This window comes from Pogonomyrmex barbatus, unplaced genomic scaffold (assembly GCF_055798465.1).
Source record: "Pogonomyrmex barbatus isolate J1 unplaced genomic scaffold, ASM5579846v1 scaffold1, whole genome shotgun sequence".
Classification (NCBI taxonomy): domain Eukaryota; kingdom Metazoa; phylum Arthropoda; class Insecta; order Hymenoptera; family Formicidae; genus Pogonomyrmex; species Pogonomyrmex barbatus.
Window position 1 is genome coordinate 26,529,968 of NW_028297098.1, and position 18,144 is coordinate 26,548,111.

General features: G+C 38.5%; 2 protein-coding genes across 2 annotated transcripts; one reads left to right on the forward strand and one right to left on the reverse strand.

Annotated features, from left to right (window-relative positions):
- The first annotated feature begins 1,952 nt into the window (after positions 1-1,952).
- Positions 1,953-10,178, forward strand: LOC105432225 (lethal (2) essential for life). Its single transcript, XM_089076394.1, is given in 3 exon segments — positions 1,953-2,387; positions 8,022-8,303; positions 9,583-10,178. Coding segments are annotated over 3 exon segments (843 nt in total). The 3' UTR covers positions 9,709-10,178.
- A 4,759-nt stretch (positions 10,179-14,937) lies between these two features.
- LOC105432149 (aquaporin AQPAe.a) lies at positions 14,938-18,085 on the reverse strand. The gene is given in 7 exon segments (XM_011646824.3): positions 14,938-15,703; positions 16,235-16,315; positions 16,553-16,786; positions 16,859-17,002; positions 17,221-17,396; positions 17,807-17,831; positions 17,834-18,085. Coding segments are annotated over 7 exon segments (915 nt in total). The 5' UTR covers positions 17,933-18,085; the 3' UTR covers positions 14,938-15,547.
- Between the last annotated feature and the right edge of the window lie 59 nt (positions 18,086-18,144).

Consider the following 18,144-nt stretch of genomic DNA (forward strand, 5'->3'; position numbering starts at 1 on the left):
TCAGGGCACTCCGCCAGAACCAGCCAGAAATGTAACGATCGTAGTCTCACGAAATAGCAAGAATGCCGCCGCGAGAAAGGACGGCGCGGCCGAATTCCTCAAACCGAAACCTCGTCTGTATTCAAAGTCGGTGTATTCTTAGACAGGATGGTCAGTGAAACGTCACGTGACATTGTAGGAGCACCTCCTCGGCACCGCGGCTCTATTTAAGATGAATCCGCGACTCGCGCCGAATCAGAAGTCGTCTCGGGCGATACTGGAATCGTTTGATTGGAATCTTCGAGCGATCGATCGGATCTTCACGTTCCACGCAAAGTACGGTAGCACGTACGCTATTCCCATTGTGTTTCTACGTATGTGCGCGAGATTTCATGATTTTACCTTTTATTTTCCTCACTAGCTCACTAATAAGTTCTTGATGTTATTACGAGCTTAGCGACTTTAAGAAGCTTATAATGTATCGATTAGGATTAACCTTAGGATTAACCTTAGGAGTAATATTCGCTAATTGCATCTGTCTTTCTCTTTATCTCGTTTTAGATCAGAATGTAAACTTATCAGTACGTTTTGTGCGAAGTAATCTTAAGCTAACCGTCCGTATGTTAGAACTCGTAAAAATGTCAGATTCACCCACCCAATTATCATTGAGAGCAGTCGCTGAAAGAGCACGCGTCTTTAATTATGGAAGAAGGGAAGAGTGACCTGTGATGAATTTTACCGCGAAAGTCACTTGCAAGGTGTGCGTTTTTTGTTTTTTTTTTTTTTCAATCGTCGATATTGCGTATTCGGTAAATCGCGCGTGTTTAAACCGCGCGTGTATGAGGTACCAGGCTTAGCAGTTGCGGAGAATGGTGACTTTAAACTAGTCCCTGCGCTGTCTGATTGATCGATATCGTTGTTCCATCGCCTGGACTGGTCGATTTCCATCGATCCATCGACCCGAGATTGAGCTTTCATCTAACTATCCTGCGTGATCTTACGCGAACGGACTAGCTTGTTGCGGTTTCGTGTTGCCGCTTATATTTTACGACTTAGCCTAAACTTTATAGAATTTTTGTTTTGTTCTTTGAGTATCCGTCGTGAATGGAAAAACCGATTTATTAAACCGATCTACTGACAATCTCCCTTCACCCGACCTACCTCGCGCTTGCACTACTTCGCGTCAAATCGTTTCATCCAATTCGTGGGTATTACACAAATTGGATGATATGATTTACCGAATTATTATTTTCGATTCTGCTTACGCGAAGCTTCTCTATCGTCACGTGAGGAAAGTTGCAAATTGTACGACACACAATGATGTACGTTGCGTAATGCATTAATACCTATTGCAAGATGCGTCAATACCTTCCTTCAGCTATAGCCGGTTTGTCGAAGAGAAAAGTCAAATGATAGTGAAAGAGGTCCTTTTGGTCTTATTTTAACAAAGGGAAGGTACTCGATACGTACAGCATGTGTGAAGTTAACGCGAAGTCGGCTAACGCGCTCTTACATTCCCCTAAAAGCTATCGATTAATCGTACTGATGAATAGCGTAGATTACGTAACGACGTATGACGAGTCGAGAGAGCTGGGAACTCGCTTATTACGGCCTTTATGATATAAATGCATGTCTCGTCGGCATCTCAAAATTCACCCATTCCGGAATGGATGACTCGGTGATTTCGATAAGTCTTTTGTAACTACGAAGTGCTTCAGCCGTCTGTAGGATCGCGTTGTGTATTCGTACGCTAGGATCATGTTTAATGCCTGTATGAGTGCTCGTAGTAATTGAATAGTATTTACGATTAATATCGAGATTAATTTATACCCTTAATCCTTAAATATATAATCCTTAAATATCGTCCGATCGGTAATGTAATACTAACGAGAGAACTAACGAGTTATCGCCTTCGTGCAGCTTAGCTTAAAGCTTAAGAATTAACGTGTATATGCTGCGGTTATTATTTAATTATGTTCTTTCACTCCTCTCTCTCTCTACTTTCGTTTTCACTCATTCTCCTTTGTGTTTTGTCCTTGAAGATCCTCCTCTCTTTTTTTTTTGTTTTTTTTTTGTTTTTTTATTTATATTTTTATCCAAGGCGAAAAACGCCGATCCGTTCTCGTGGGGCCGATTGTTACACCTGCTTAATGTTCGCGCAGATGTCGATTGTGCCCCTAGTCTTCCGCAATTGGTGGGATGACTTCGATCGTCCCGTCTCGCGACTTCTGGACCAGCACTTCGGTACCGGCCTTCACCGAGATGATCTGATCTCAAGTCTCTCCGGTTTTGGTATCGATCGGCCACGCTCGATCTTCGGGAATACGTACTACCGACCATGGGGGAACGTGACGCGTCAAAGCTCGAGTGGCTCCAGCACGATCCAGCTGGCCAAAGATAATTTCCAGGTTGGTATATGTAGAATTGTTTTCGCACAGTATCGAATAGCAATAAAACGAAACGTGGTGCGATCGAAGATAAACTTCGTGAGCTTTCGTGAACTTTCTTCTGCTTTTTGTGGATCTCTATGATTTTGAATTGAGTCTAAGAATGTGAATTTTTGCAAACAGGATAGAGTTTTTGATCTATATTTATTTTCCATTTAACGGAGCATCGAAATGTTAAAACATCTTTCATTTCTATTTGATTTCTAATTTCGTAGATTAATTTCAATCAATTGTTTCAAATTATTTTACTGAAAAATGATTTTATTTCATCAAAATTTTGTTAATACTGATATACAAATATTTTATAAAAAAAAAGAAATCATAATCTTATATTTTATTTTTATTGTAATATGCAATTTTCTTTAAAAGAATATATTATCATTTTTGTTTTCTTCAATATTTGAATTAGCGTTTCTGTTTCTATGCTTATTGTTTGTTCCCATTTGTTAGATATTGCTAGAGATATACTCGGTTTATGGTATCGAAAAATAGTAATGAGAGATAGTTTTGTATATACTTTTAGATCGGATAGTCAGAAAATATGTTTCTTTTCGCAATAATGCTCGTCCATGTTACATGACGTTACACTATGAAGTCATCTTTATTATTTCATCAAACTATTCATCTTTGTATTCATGGTGAAACATGAAAAATGGTCTGAAATTACAAGCTTTGCATTCTAAAGATGCTGATTTTGCTTTTGCCAGTACTTTATTTGCCATTATTTTAATCATTATGACATATCCACGATTGTCTGTCTAAAACGCGAATTTAATCATCACATCGTTTTAGCCTAGTTGCGTGCAAGTCTTACGATCAGACGGATTTATTGAATTCAAAATATTGTATGTTTTTGTCGAAATTAATTTTTCATTCTGCAACTATAATTCATATATCCTATTTCGTGTTCTCAATTCGAGACGTTAGATTTAATTGATTTTAGTCAAATCTTTCTTGATGAAATTGTTAATAATGGAGCTTTTGTCGGGAAAGTGTTAAAAGCTTACTTAAGATTATTAGGGCGGAAGTACTGCTCAACAACGGTCCAATTCCATCTTTCGCAGGATCCTGGACAAAACTAGCCAGGATCCTGCGAAAGATAGGAATTGGCCGAAAATTATTAAGATCTAATAAAAATTCAGAAAAAATTCAATGTTTCACTCGTATGTAATAATCGACTCAATAATAATAATCGATAACTCAAATCGACGATAAAATTTCACTTCTCAATTGATCCCTTGCAATTCGAATTTCACCGCTACTTTCGTCTCAGGAGAATGTCGTTATGCTAAATTGCTTATAATTATTGCAAGCCTCTTTGACCGCGTGTACTCTTAAAGAAACTTCCGGAGGTAAGCCTCCTAATCTCAAAATGGCACAAAATAGAGAAATTATCGATAGTACTTTCCTGACGAATGTGCGTTCGTCCGATTTGATTTTCGTAGTGCGGCAAGAAAGCGTAAACGAGAAGCAACGCGCGTTAAAATTACCACAGAATGTCCCGAACGCGAGTGATTGATGCAACGTGCTATTTTCAGACGGGTTTTTCGTGTATTTTTAGTCGTTGTGTGTAATGCCGTGGAACTATCCGCGGCTGTCCTAATCTCGGTTTTCTCGGATTACGGGAAAATTAAAGCCGATAGCCGATCGCGACTCTTCGATCAGGTCAGGAAGCTACGGCTTTCGGAATGCAGGCCAAAAATGTCCACACGAGGCTCACGATTCGGGATGATATGCACGCGATTAATGCTTAAGATTAACACGCGCTGCGGAATATACCGATTATCTTACGCTGCAGTTATCCTAAAACATATAGACGAAGTCGAGAATCAAGAATCGATTGAAAGACTTGCCGTCATATTGTTGTATTTGAGTACCGCGAATTGAATTTAGATCGCTTTAATTTGCGCAAAGAGCTCTCTCTCTCTAAAAGATTTAATAGAGGATAAAGGGCACTATTGTCCCTTTTAGTTATACATATGTCGTTGAATCTTTCGTTTTAATTTCGCACTGGATAAAACGTCCGCGAGATCGTTCTACTTCTCGATCCTCAAGATCGTTCAATCTATCACACTTCAGATCTAGTAACTTAGTAACTCGACAGTAATATCGATCGTATTAATTTACATTAGTTATCTGAGTCGCCTAACAGTTTTAAATTTATGTTGTACGCAAGCTGCAGATACGTCATTACTCGCCACGGAAGCGTGTTGCAACGCGTCTAAAATCATGAATTCGCAAAAGCCGTCAGTTGTGCTGTAATTTATCTTATTTATCTCTGGTGGCTCGATGATATAACAGCCAATGGAATATAACCGGTTATGCAACAACAACTTATTTATGGTCTAAAATAATGATCTCTCTTTCTTATCTTGCAGCTATTACAAAATACAAAAATGCAAGTTTACCTAAAAGCTTCCAGCCACACTCATAAATTTATAAATGTTTTCGGTTCATCAAATTATATTAATTTTTTTGTTAATGTAACACAATTCTTCTGACAGTTCTAAATTCATGAATTCATCAAATCGATCTGCCTCGCAATGCGTTACAATTATATTTATCTCTTCGAATAGGTTCGATGATGCAACAGCGAACGGAATGTGACTAATTATGTGGTATAACTTAAATTAAGACAGGACTTAAATTCTTTAACGGTTCTTTGCTCCTTATTTTGGTATTAATAGCTTGAGCGCGATTTGTATTAGACGCAAAACGAATTTTGTGTCAAGTACAAAGAGCCTCGAGTGATATATATCCTACGAAAAAAAGTACAATATGTAATAAGTGTATTATAGGGGAAGATACTTTCTTTTACGATATCTTCTAGCGAAAAAACGAGTAGCGACGAATCGTAATTAGATTTCGAAATCTAGAAAAGTCGCGGGAGATAAATGACGGAAGATGATGGGTGTGATGTGAGAGGAAAGGAAAGGGCGCATTCGTAAGAAAAAAAAATAAAAAGGAAAGGAAGGAGGGGGAGAAAGGGAAGGAGAAAGGAAGGGGAGGGAAGGGAGGAGAAAAGAGGATTAACGGGTAAAAATTCAAGGGTAGGTCTTTATCTACGGTGGAACTCGAACGTTACTTCCAAAGGAGGCGAATCAGCCGCGCGCGGCCATTAAAATGAAAAGAAAATAAAACCCCTAACGAATAGGGGATGAAATCAAACGCAAGGGAGAAATTCAACGCTCGCTAAGGGTGACTAAAAGCAACGAACGGAAAAAATCCGGAACACCAGAAGGCCCGAAAAACTGATGGCTGCATCTGCTGCAGCTGCCGCTGTCTTTCTCGTCATTATGCACACATTATGCGTTACACGTTTTAATCACGCTCTCATAATCACACGGTCGCGCACGCGATGCAAAGTCGACCGGAAGGGCGGCAGCTCGGTCTTCAACGGGTCGGGATGGTGAAACGAGTGTTCGATCGGAATTATTTTCGGGAGGGTAGGGGAATGTTGCACCCTCCCTCTGGAGGAGGGAGAGCAAGTAAATCGGATTGGAGAGACGACTTTTCCTTCTTTTTTTTCTCTCTTTTACGAATAAACTATTTTTGTCTTTTCTTTCTCTTTTTTTTTCTGTTCGCTGCAGAAATTCGAATAATCAGATGTTCGTCAGGGAAACATTTACGGCATTATCTGTCCCCTTTTACAATGATCTCTTTTGTGCCGAGAAAATCTAGCTTCTCCTACAACGTGGTAGTTCATCTAATCGCCCTATTTTGAATTATAATCTGGTTGTGTAACGATGTTAAGACTGCAGTCTAGAGGAACCAGTTATCCTTCTCGTTTGCCGGAAATGCTCTAGGAAAGGTACGCGTATCAAAAGAGGACGATCGTGCTGCACGATCTCCGGTCAGTCACGCCGGTTTCGGAATCTCTATGAAATCACAGTTTTACCACAGTTCTCGTTTTACCTCCCCCTTCTTTAATTTTTTTTGTATATATGTGTATATGTGTGTGTGTGTATGTGTGTGTGTGTGTGTGTGTGTGTGTGTGTGTGTGTGTGTATATACGTGCTTTTTTATTACTTCCGTTCTTCCTTCTCTTTCTGCAATATTTTTTTCTCGCGCAATCGCGCGCACGGTTTGCCTGCCGCAGATTCGAGGTGACTACCTATTTCATTCGTAAGTTCTTGATGATTTTCGTTCAAAGTCGCACGCGAGAAATCGCGCGCAGCAGCCACGGAATAAAATATGCAACCGAAAGAGTGGATATATCGCGTCGCGCTTAGTCAGTCTTGTTGTAATGGAAGAACCGAGACTCGCGTGCGGCGTACGTGTTGTCCCAATGAGCATCGACGTACCCCCATCTCAAAGGGTGCGTCGCTCACGCGCACGAGACCCGCGGGCCTCGACCCTCCCCGTTTATAATCTCTATACAAAAATAAATGCTTTTTGAATACCCACAACAATAGAATCGTACAAAATGACTTTTGTGCTTTTTTTCTTCTTACACGGAACTTTTTTTATCTCTTTATTTGTACAAATATATGTCGCTCTGCGCGCAGCACTCGAGTCGACCCGTTTGCGGAGCAACCGCTCCGCAAACTACTTTTTTGTTCTTCTCTCTTTCTTGTTTTTTTTTTTTGGTACTATTTTCAAAATGCACAGCCAATTATCCTCCGCTAATATTTTCGCGCTCGCGTTCGCAACCGAGTTCCAGGATCACGCAGGATCACCCGGAGAAACTCGGAAATACGCCTGCCTTACTACCGTCGGTTGTTAGAGCTTCCTCACTCTATGTCAAAAATGTATTTATCTTCTCTTTATTTGTTTTATTTATTTTTTTTTTTGGTTTTTTTTGTTCTTGTTTTTTGTGATCTGTACCTCGTACCTATACTTCAAAAACGCCGTCCACAAAGGGACTAACCACCGCGATCGCAACCAATCGCTCCCTGCACGACCGCGCACTCGCTATAAATAAAGAAGAATCACCTACTTGTATGTATGCTCGTTTTTTTGTTCGTCAAAAAAAAAAGGAACAATTTCACACAAGTAGGTGCGCCCGGCAACTACATCTTCCCGGTTTATTTTTGTACCATAGTGCGCGATAATCTAAAAGAAAATGCGAAAGATTACATATGAGAGAATCTAGACGAAAAGGAAAACGGTAGTTTCACGACGCACTTATCTGATAAACAGGATTTAGAATATTGGCCGAATTGTCATTTCCCTCGCTCGTTGCGGAAACTCCAACAACCAGGTTTGATCAGCGGCTTTTTAAACGCGATAGCGAAATGAGAATTTGAAATCGAATGAAGCGTTGCTCCAGATGATAAAGCCAAAATTATTGTAAGATAGCTCGCCTAATGTATGTTGTTTCAGAGTACGATTTAAAATTTAGGTGTTCGACATTCTCTTCCGATGAAAATTCAAGTAGCCAAGAATAAGAAACATCAAAGTAAAGACGCGTAATCGCGCGATACAAGAAAAAAATGGTGGGTTTTATTGCTCAGAAATCGACCATTATTTCCGGAGTAAGCTCGTTCGGAAGTGATCGATACTTAACTTTCGCTTTATGGATGCATGGCGGCTGTTTACAATCGCTCACGGAAGAATGCGAGACTTCTGTCCTCGATGGCGGAAGAGAGAGAGTCCTGAGCAAGCTAATGATTTCCGGGGCCTCCCCGCGGGGCCGCGCTCTTTGATCCGCAGGTGATACTGGATGTGCAACAATTCTCACCGGACGAGATTACGGTGAAAACGGTCGACAATCACGTTATTGTCGAGGCCAAGCACGAGGAGAAGCAAGACGAACACGGCTACATCAGCAGACACTTCGTACGCAGATACGTCCTGCCCCCATCTCACGACCTCGCCAACGTCACCTCGACCCTCTCCTCGGATGGTGTACTAACTATCACGGCGCCCAAAAAGGTACGCTCGATCGAGCCGAGACAATCCGCGTTAACATCCGCCCTGCTCCCTCATTCGCGGACTTGACCGCGAACGAGCGGAGCTCCTCTCTCTCTCCCCCTCTATCCTCTTCTCTCGCTTTTTCGCTCTTTCTCCCCTCTTTCGTCTTTGTTATAGCTGATGCGGCTTACGTTACATATTTGACTTTTGCTTTTCCAATGTTCCCAATGTTCTCTGCGCCTCAGTGTGCAGTATTAGAGGAGGCAGATGGTGCCGACGGTTTTGGATCAAACACTACGAGTCTGCTCTAAACTATAAAACAGAATATGTTTCGTTAACGAAATTCAGAACGCAGCTTTGTGCGTTATCGTTATATGAGCGTGCGTCGATTTTAAAGGAAGTTCCTGAAACTCGGTGATACTATGTAAAAATGAAGCTCAAGCTATCGCGAAGAGACGATGATAACACATTGAATAGTGTTCTCATCTCGACACTTAGCCTCGGATATAAAGGATAAGAGAAAAACAATTGCATTTTCAATGAGTTTCAAAAATTGGATTCTGTTAAAATCGATGACACTTATCTGACAATCGATTATTCCTCATCAAACATGATATATTTTTAACTATTATGTGATTTATCAATTTATTAATATCGATCAATATCGATCGATATCGATCAATTCATCATTATTGATAAAATAATTTATTGATAATTTCTTTGCTCATCTATATCGTCTTTCTTATTTTTTTTTAGGCGCTATCAAATATCACTAAAGTAAATTTGATTGTACATAAAATTGTTTTTAATTAATTACATTTAAATTTCTGATTGTCAATTTATTGATTCTTTCTTTTGCGATGATTTTAATGTGTGAAAAGCTTTACATTATTACACGTCAAAGATCTTTCTTCATTATTATAGACTTAGGAATAATTCAAAGTCGTATATGTTATTCACAACTACACATTCTTTGCACGCTGGCCTTAATCATCATATTTTTTAACTCTTGCAATTCACTGTTCATAGACATAATCCTATTGACTTAATGCATATCGCATATCGCATATGCTTAACATATCGTGTTTAAACCTTGTACGCTTACCTATATCTCGAGGTTCTCTTCTCATATTTGTTCAAAGTGTGAAGGAATTTCAAATTCTAATCACGGCTGTTATCGTCGCGTACGGATTGTTCAAGCACCGACCCCGTAGGGTGCACTAAAAAAGATACAAACACATAACTCTCATAATTTGTTCATTCGGGTAACGTCTAACGTTATTTCTGTTCACGTTTTCAGAACGTGACGCCGGCTGGCACGGAAAGAGTCATCAACGTTATTCAAACGGGAGTACCAGCTGCCAAGCCGGTTCCCGTCGAAACAACTGCTACAACTACTACTACTACGGACACCACTACAAATTAAAGAATTTACTGCATGAAACTTTCATTCCGACATTCATTTCATTCTTTTACTTTCTCAATTCTGGATATAACGGAACAGTCTTATATAATGACAAAATCGTACCATATTTCTTTAATATCTAACTTTCAAGGATGTATTTTTTTTAGTACGTATTATATAATTATATTTTGTTACGCTGTATAAATTATGATATTTTAGAATCGCACAAAGTTTATTTGCTTGTTTGCGATTTCCAATCAAATTATTGGAGTCATTAGGTAGCTTCATTAACATGAGTTAACTTTAGTTTAAGCAATTTTCTCTTTCTTTATTTCTTTTCAATTTTAATTTGGATAGAAAATAGTAGAGATAAATAATTAAACTTCACTTAAAATTAACAGATGTTAATGTGAGAAATCTAATAACAAATAATATAATTTACATGTGTGTACAATTGGAAAATTTAATTAAAAAGAAGAAATATCAAAGCATCAGTATAGTCTGTATGTTTATCTTCCTTGATATTATTATTTTCCAATCGCTCTTATATCATCAATAGATACAACAAATAAATTATTTTCAACAATTTTCCTTTAAATCTTCACACATCTCAAAAGATAATTGAGACCAATCGTGACCTCAATTATCTTTGCTATAATAAATGCTACTGTAATGAAACGTAATACACTTCTCTAAGTAGATAAATAGGCCAAAGTGTCACATATTAGAAATAAAAGCAGGAAAAAATCAAAAATCTCGGGAAATACCTACGGTAAACTGTCGCGCTCCGCACCTGGTGCCCGCTCGCCTACATTTTCCTGTGCCGGCGGTCTCGACGAAGTAAGAAGCCGAAGTGTGTTACACTGATGGTGGAGGGTGAAGGGGGTCTTCGGGTGTTCGCAACGTCCGAACTGAACCAGGGTTTGTTTACGAATGCGCCGCGGCTGGCCGGCCGGCCGCCTTTTATAGGTACGCGCCGCGTCGCCGCAACGCGACGGAGGAAGCTTCGAGATCTCTCGTCCGCGTCCTCACTCCGCCACGGCACATAATGCGCAATTCTACGCGATCGATCGTTTAGGGCCCTGGTGGTACTCGGTCCCGCTTGCAGCCACGATAATCGGCATCGTCGTGATGAGATCTGTCAATCGGTACGTCGGTCGATATGTTTTTTCCACGCCATAGCCGAGAAATTAGCAAATACCGAGTATTGATCGGTCCCGGCCGGCAGGGACGACGGGATTTCTGGCACGTCCGCTCAGCTCACGACCGGGGGGCCCCACCATCACCCAACCCACACAAGAGAGACGTCGCCGTTCCCCGCCGCCTCCGCTGCCATTAGCACGGCCAACCGGTGTGTGATATAATACCGCTTGTATAACGTAGCGTAACCTTCTCTTAGGCCGCCTTGATTTCGTGCGGCTGGTAGGTGCGTCAATTCGTATCACAAAAGAAGAACTTGCCAGAGGATCTGATAAAAAAACGATCACGTTGGAGCCTATTGCGTAGCAAAGTTTTGCTTAGCGAAGTTACTACATAGAAGATCTGTTTTGTAGATGCGAACTGCGTGACAACCTTGACTCCTCCTGATATCTATCCAAATTATTACTCCGGAAGGAGTTCCGCAAGATGATTGATTTATGTCGGCCGGAGGAGGCGCTCCAAACGTAACGAAAATCACATTCTGTTTGTAGCGTGCGATAATTAGGGCTCTGTTATCGCTGTAAACAAGCGCGTTATCGTTGGTGAATAGATTAGAAGATTGCTTTCGACAATATTTTGTAAACGAATGCTAAATGTAAAGCGAGGCAGGAGGGGAGACGTGATCCAACATTGCGAAATTCAGCATGCGTGCGCCACGTCGAAACGCTGAAACGCAGTTTCTTCGGCCAGAAGCGTCCGTGGTGGGATTTCCGTACTGCGCAGGCAGACCGAGTGACCTTGTATTCACTCCGTCGTGGATTTTTTATCAGCTCTTGAGGCGAACGACAGTTATTTTTACGAGATTTTGAGGCGCGGCCGGAGCCCAGCCAGTCACGTGACGCACAACGAGTGTTTGCAAACACGAGAAGCCGGGTTGACTCATGCATAGTACGGCGTGATAGCGTGAGAATAGGCAATTTCGATGCTAATGCGAGATCGCCGGCGACAATCGGAGACGTAAACATTGCGCAACAACGCTAATTTACGTTTCAGCATTGAGATCTGGATCTCTAGGACGTTCTGGAGACGCCGCGAGAAAAAAAAGAAGATAAATGAATCATCGCTCATACTAGAGATTCTAACGGCTCCAATACTACAACGTATCGTCTACAGCGTATAATAGCGGCGTTACAACCAGGTTGCATAATATTACGTTCGTTCCTCTTTCGGTGTATCATGTACCGCTCTATCGATTTCCTTTTCATATCGCTCGTTAGCCCGGCCCGAACGTATCTACAAAGGCCGCTCCTTTTTAAATAGACGCAATTAATGCAATTTTATTCAGAGATATGTAAGGGTCGCGCGCGCCAGATACTTATCTCTCTCTGCGAGATCGCCTTTTTGTAGGCCGTTAACAAACGGCCGACGGATTAAGCTCGATGGAAGGGTGAACGGAACTACTTGTATACTTCATAGAAATATGCGCCGCACAATGTGCCGTGCAATATCTCGTTACATTCAGGTGTCATTCAGAGCGGTGTAATGAAATGCGAAGGTAGACGGTTGCCAACTATGTTGCATTAAACGAGAACAGCGTGATGATCTGTGGGAACTTTCTCAACGATGTCTCTCTCTCTCTCTCTCTCTCTCTCTCTCTCTCTCTCTCTCTGATCTGCCGATCTCATCTAGATCCGATCCTGTTGGAATAAAGATCGTATACAGTTAGCATCGCTAACAAACTGCATGATCCTCAATTAGTATCTTTTCTCGGCGATATATCTTATTTTCCAATCTCGTCAGGTCACTGGAACAAATCAAGTTATAATTAGAAAATTGAGAGCACGTTCCTTTCAATCATAATAAAACAACTAATTAAAGGTAAATGCACTTACGATTAAATGTCGTACACACAATCTTTGATGGCGTATTTTGAATATTTTAATCTAAGTTTATTTTATTTAGCGCATTGCTTGTAAGTAAATTTAGAACGTATGATATGAAATGACGTATGATTTTTATGTGGTTTCATATTCTGATTACAAGTCTCTAAGTGGCGATAAAGTCCAAGATTTATGAGTATTGACTATGAGATTTATCGAATAATGAATTCCATTTCAAGTTTTTTATAAATTTTTTTAAACTTTCAGATTTTTTTTACAATATTTGAATAATTTGTAGCAATTAATAATAATCGCTTTTTTTTAAACAAGACAAGATTTCAGATATTTACGAATTTAACAAGGCAAATCGCTGGTATAATGGTTTAGGTGTTTCCATCGTGTTCCAGAACGTTCGAGGTACAGCTGCAGTAGCTAATCGATAGATGCACGAAGCGAGTTATAGATATAACATATAGAAATTGCGCGATGTTCGTCGTTTTCTACCCAGCAAAATAAACGCATCGATTATACGTTTCATCTATTATTTCCCTCTTCACGATTGTGTCATCAGCGAAACAAAAATGGAGAATAGGAGTAAAGATTAATATAACCGCAACGCTTTCGTCATAGGTTATAAAAAAACTCATTCTAATTCTTATAACTGATATTAATATCTTTGTGTAAATTATGGCAACCTTATAGTTAATGACAACTATAACTTGAATTTTTTTTTTTCAATAAACTACACGGCCTAGAACATGGCAAAATAAAGCAAATAATAAGTTCATATAAAGTTAGATATCTTCTCTGTCTCCCATGTCTATATTAAACCCGACAAATTGTTTATACTTCATCGCGCAGCCAGGATAACATCTTCGTAAGGGTGAGTATCTATTATGCAACAGAAAAAATTGTCCCATCCCGTTCGAGTGCCACGCAGAACTTCGATCTGCTAGAGAAAGGGAAAAGTGCTGCGACGCAATATTCTCTCCCTCGAAGACCTCCCTTACAAAGTTTTCCTCTCGCCGTCGCGGCACCGCGGCTACCCTCATCAACTCGCTACATAAATAACGAATTCCTCGTTCGCGGCATCGTGCTTCCCCGAGCATACGAGTAACCTGCCCGCTGGACTAATTTTAGTTGCCTCGCCGGTATCGCGCGACCTTGAACTCGGCAGTCACGTCGAGGATGATGTTACAGCCGGGTCGGGATACACCGGCTGGATTCGGATCTCAAATCGCGGATTCTGGTCACGCGGCGTCGAGCAACCGGTCGAACGGGCAGCCGGTTTACAACGATCTGCCCCGTGACACTTGTGGTATGACAATGCTGCAAGTAGATATATTTTTCCACGGGGACAACATGGGCGTTTTCGAGCCCCGGGGTGCACGCAGATGTGTGTATATATGTGTGTGTGTGTGTGTGTGCAGCTTGGAGCGCGCGTTTCTCGAAACGTCAGCGAAACGCCCCGCTATCGATCGCATTCGTGACCAAGTCCCAGCCGGCGAGAGTGTGTCGCTAGGTGAAGGTTGATGAACCTTCGCCGGTTACACGTACGATGTTTTCGCCCGGCCGGTGCAAATCCGACGTACCCACCGTATAAATTACAGCGAAATTACGCAATTCTACGAGCCGCAATGCGGGACTACACTTCAGGATTATTCGTGCGAACTGTCGGAGAGATTTTCACTTGTAAAATATATATATCTCTGTTAAAACTATTTTCACTCTCTATATTTGAATTAAATTAACACTTTACAATAAAATTTAATCAATATAAGAATTTACCTTTTTGCTATCCACTCGAATAAAATTAACATAAGACAGACATAAAAACAGTTTTATGAGAAGTCCGGATTCTTTATTATCAGTTTGATATCTTATCTTATGTAAATTTATGTAGAAGTGATAGCAAGAATATAAACATAACTCACTACATTCTTATTTTTCCTAAAATAGAATAATGTCAGCGGGGAACCAAGAGTGGTTCTATATATATGTATATATAAAAACATCAGGCTTCAGCTTTTAGACGTTCGCTTCGAGAGAAGAAGTAAAGAGATAAAAATAATATAAAGCTCAGCGTGGGATCTTTTGATATTATAAAAGTTTTCGAGATACACTCTCAACCATATCAAACTTCACTCAGATAATGTTCTATTTTTAAATGGCAAAAAGAATTGTACTTTTAAACATAATAAATGTATTATTGGAGGAATAAAAAAATTAGTTAGTTTGAAAATTTATGTATTTATTAATTATTTATCTAATAAATATATATCATAAATATGTATAATCAGAATAATATTGCGCAATTATATGGCGCTGATCTTCTTTGTCTATAGTCGGTTAAATTTATCAATAACAATTGAATATTGAACAATTATATTATTGCAAATAATTATTTATATAATCTTAAGATCTTATTACTATAAAAAATTTATATCATATTATTAATCTTTCTATAATTATTCGATAACAATAAATAAATTTTATAAATATTATAAATAGAAAAGATGGAAGTAATTATAATTAAAATAAAAATATATGATCATATTCTAAGATTTTTAATTTTTAAATAAATTTTATAAATTTTATTTTAAGTGCTAAGTAGATAAGAAAAGTCATAGTATTGAAACTATCATCGAGTTACATCTGCCATCTAGTAAAACCTGAAGTTACTCTGAAGAAGACATGACCAATAGACGATAATACAAAGAAAATAAGTGAAATAAATAAATTATGTAATTGTTGTGTAAAACAAATTTACTGATATATAAATATTATCTTCATTTACGAATTGTAAGAAGTTATCAAGTTTATAATAGTTGCTAAGTTATTTATGGTACTGTATTATGTGACTGTGACAAAATATGAAACGATTTTTCATTACTTAAACCAATAGATTTTCTTCTTTTTGGTTGTTTTTCTGCAAAAAATATTAGATAAGCATACGTTCCAAGTAAAGCTCCCAAGATTGGACCAAGCCAATAAATCTAATTAAAGGAAAAAATTTTTTAAATTAAAAAATTGTAAAAGAAAAATTAAGGATAAAAATGTTAATAAATTTTAATAATCTATATTAAATAGATTTGACTCTTATATGAAATATTATATATTTCTATTATATATAGCTTAATCTTGAAATATTATCGCCACTACATAGAAAAATCTTCGATATGTTTGAACAAACTGATATTTCATTAGAGATAATTTTATTATGTCTATTGCACTGCTTGTGCATCCGTTATTCAGTATATCTAGTATATAATTTTATAGACATTATCACTATGATTAAAAACAGATTTACATTATCACATTTTGTGCATTGTACACAATCTCAAATTACTATATTCAATAAAATGAAAATATTATTGCTAATAAATTTTTAAATACAATTAATATTGTATGACGTAACATTATAATTAAAGCTTGATAAATTTTTTATGAAAATAAATTTTCAGTCTGTGTCTCGTTTTTGTCTATATTATTATGTATATGTAATGGAATATTTGTTTTTAACTTACCCAGTGATCTTTCCAAGCATTATTCCACAACGCAGGCGCAAATGTTCGTGCTGGATTCATACTGCACCCAGTATAAGGACCCTGAAAAGATAGAAAAAAAATAAGTCGATTTTTCTAGCAAAAATTTCTTCATAAAACTCCGATTGACTATATCAATTATTTTTATATAAACAGTTTTTTTACAATGACAAATTTTGGAGACTGTTATTGGATTATTAAAAATGTACATTTTTAAACTTTAATATAAATGTAGGAGAAAGAATGTAATAAAAACATTAATAATAAAGGTAATAATTGTATTGTTAAAAGTAGTATTACCGCTGTAAAGGAAAGGACGGCGACTGAAAGGCCGAATTTGAGGGCGACTGAATCTGTAATGTGAGCACATCGAGGATCCCACGTGGCACAAGCCGCACAAAGTAAACAACTTGTGCAAAACACTTCAATTAACAAACCCTGCACGCTACTGATCCCTGGATGAATAACCGTGACACAAAAGCCGACTGTCGAGTTCGAGTTTCCGTCATTGAATAATTCCGCTGGCGTTGTCATCTGCGAGAATATCATCGTTGTACATGTACATATTCATTGTATTACTGAGAATAACGGAAGGAATAATAGCACTTTTAAAGCTCCATATCCCATAGTAGCACCGATAAGTTGTCCCAAGATGTAAACCACGCCGGTCGGGATTGATTTTAGACCCATAATGACAGCACCGATGGTGATAGCCGGATTTAGATGTGCACCACTTACATGACCTAACATCTAAGAAACATCAATGCTTAAAATCTATGCGTGGAAACCGTATCTTTTTTCGTAAAAATATATATTTTTCATCAATAATAAAACTAATAAAATTATTTAATTTCAAATTTCATGCGAAATTTGTGTAAAAGTTATGTCGCGTGTTAATAAAGAATATATATTCGTATAAAATAATATTTAATTAATTTGTTCGAAATATGCAACCAAATTATACATACCATAATAATGAGGTTTATCGTCAAACCGAAAGCGAGTGCTGTTTGCAGCGGCGAAGGTGATGCAGATCCCATGCTGCCGATAGATCCCATACAACCGAAGAGCAAGAGGATACCTGTACCAACAATCTCTGCCGCGAACATCCTCATCGTATTCTCCTGTATTTTCCATATTTCATCTGTAAAAATCGCACCAGCGGATTTTAAAGTTTATCTAAATCTCCATAATAAAATACTTATTACCTCGATCGTTCGGCATGGTAAAATTGTGCACCAACGTTGACTTTACTATTAAGACTACTTTAATCGACTTGGCTATTGAGACTACTTTAATCGCATCGCATCGCTGTTCTCCGCAAGGTATAAAAAAAAAATGCGATATCTTATCGAGATATATCGAGCATTTACTTGAACTGTTTACTGCATGTGCTGGGAAGTTCCACGATAATATATCGTTTTTTCGAATTCGATAGAAATATTGCGGAATTTTAAATTTAAAGTTTTATTTAAATTTAAAATCCAAATAAAAATCATATATTGTTGCCAAATATTCCGAAAAACTCGTTTTTATTCGCGTAATTCTACTCACATTTCAAATGGCCATCCTCTGGAAAGAGAACTCTACACCTTTAGGCGACGTGGAAGAATAAAGCTCCAACCTGAAGAGTACAAAGCCATCGCTATCACAGCGCATGCGTTGTCGTTGAAATTGCATGCGTTTTCCTCGCCATTAAAACTTTCAACGATTGTCTCGCAGATTGTCCGCAGAAAATCGTCGTAGAAAAATGCAAATTGCGCTCGCATGCGAGCCACATTTACCTCTCGCAGGATGTGCTCGTGTTCGACAGCTGTTGAACATATTCGCACAGCGCTCTATATTATATACGTCTGCTATATCCTATATTTAATATAATATTATATTCTAAA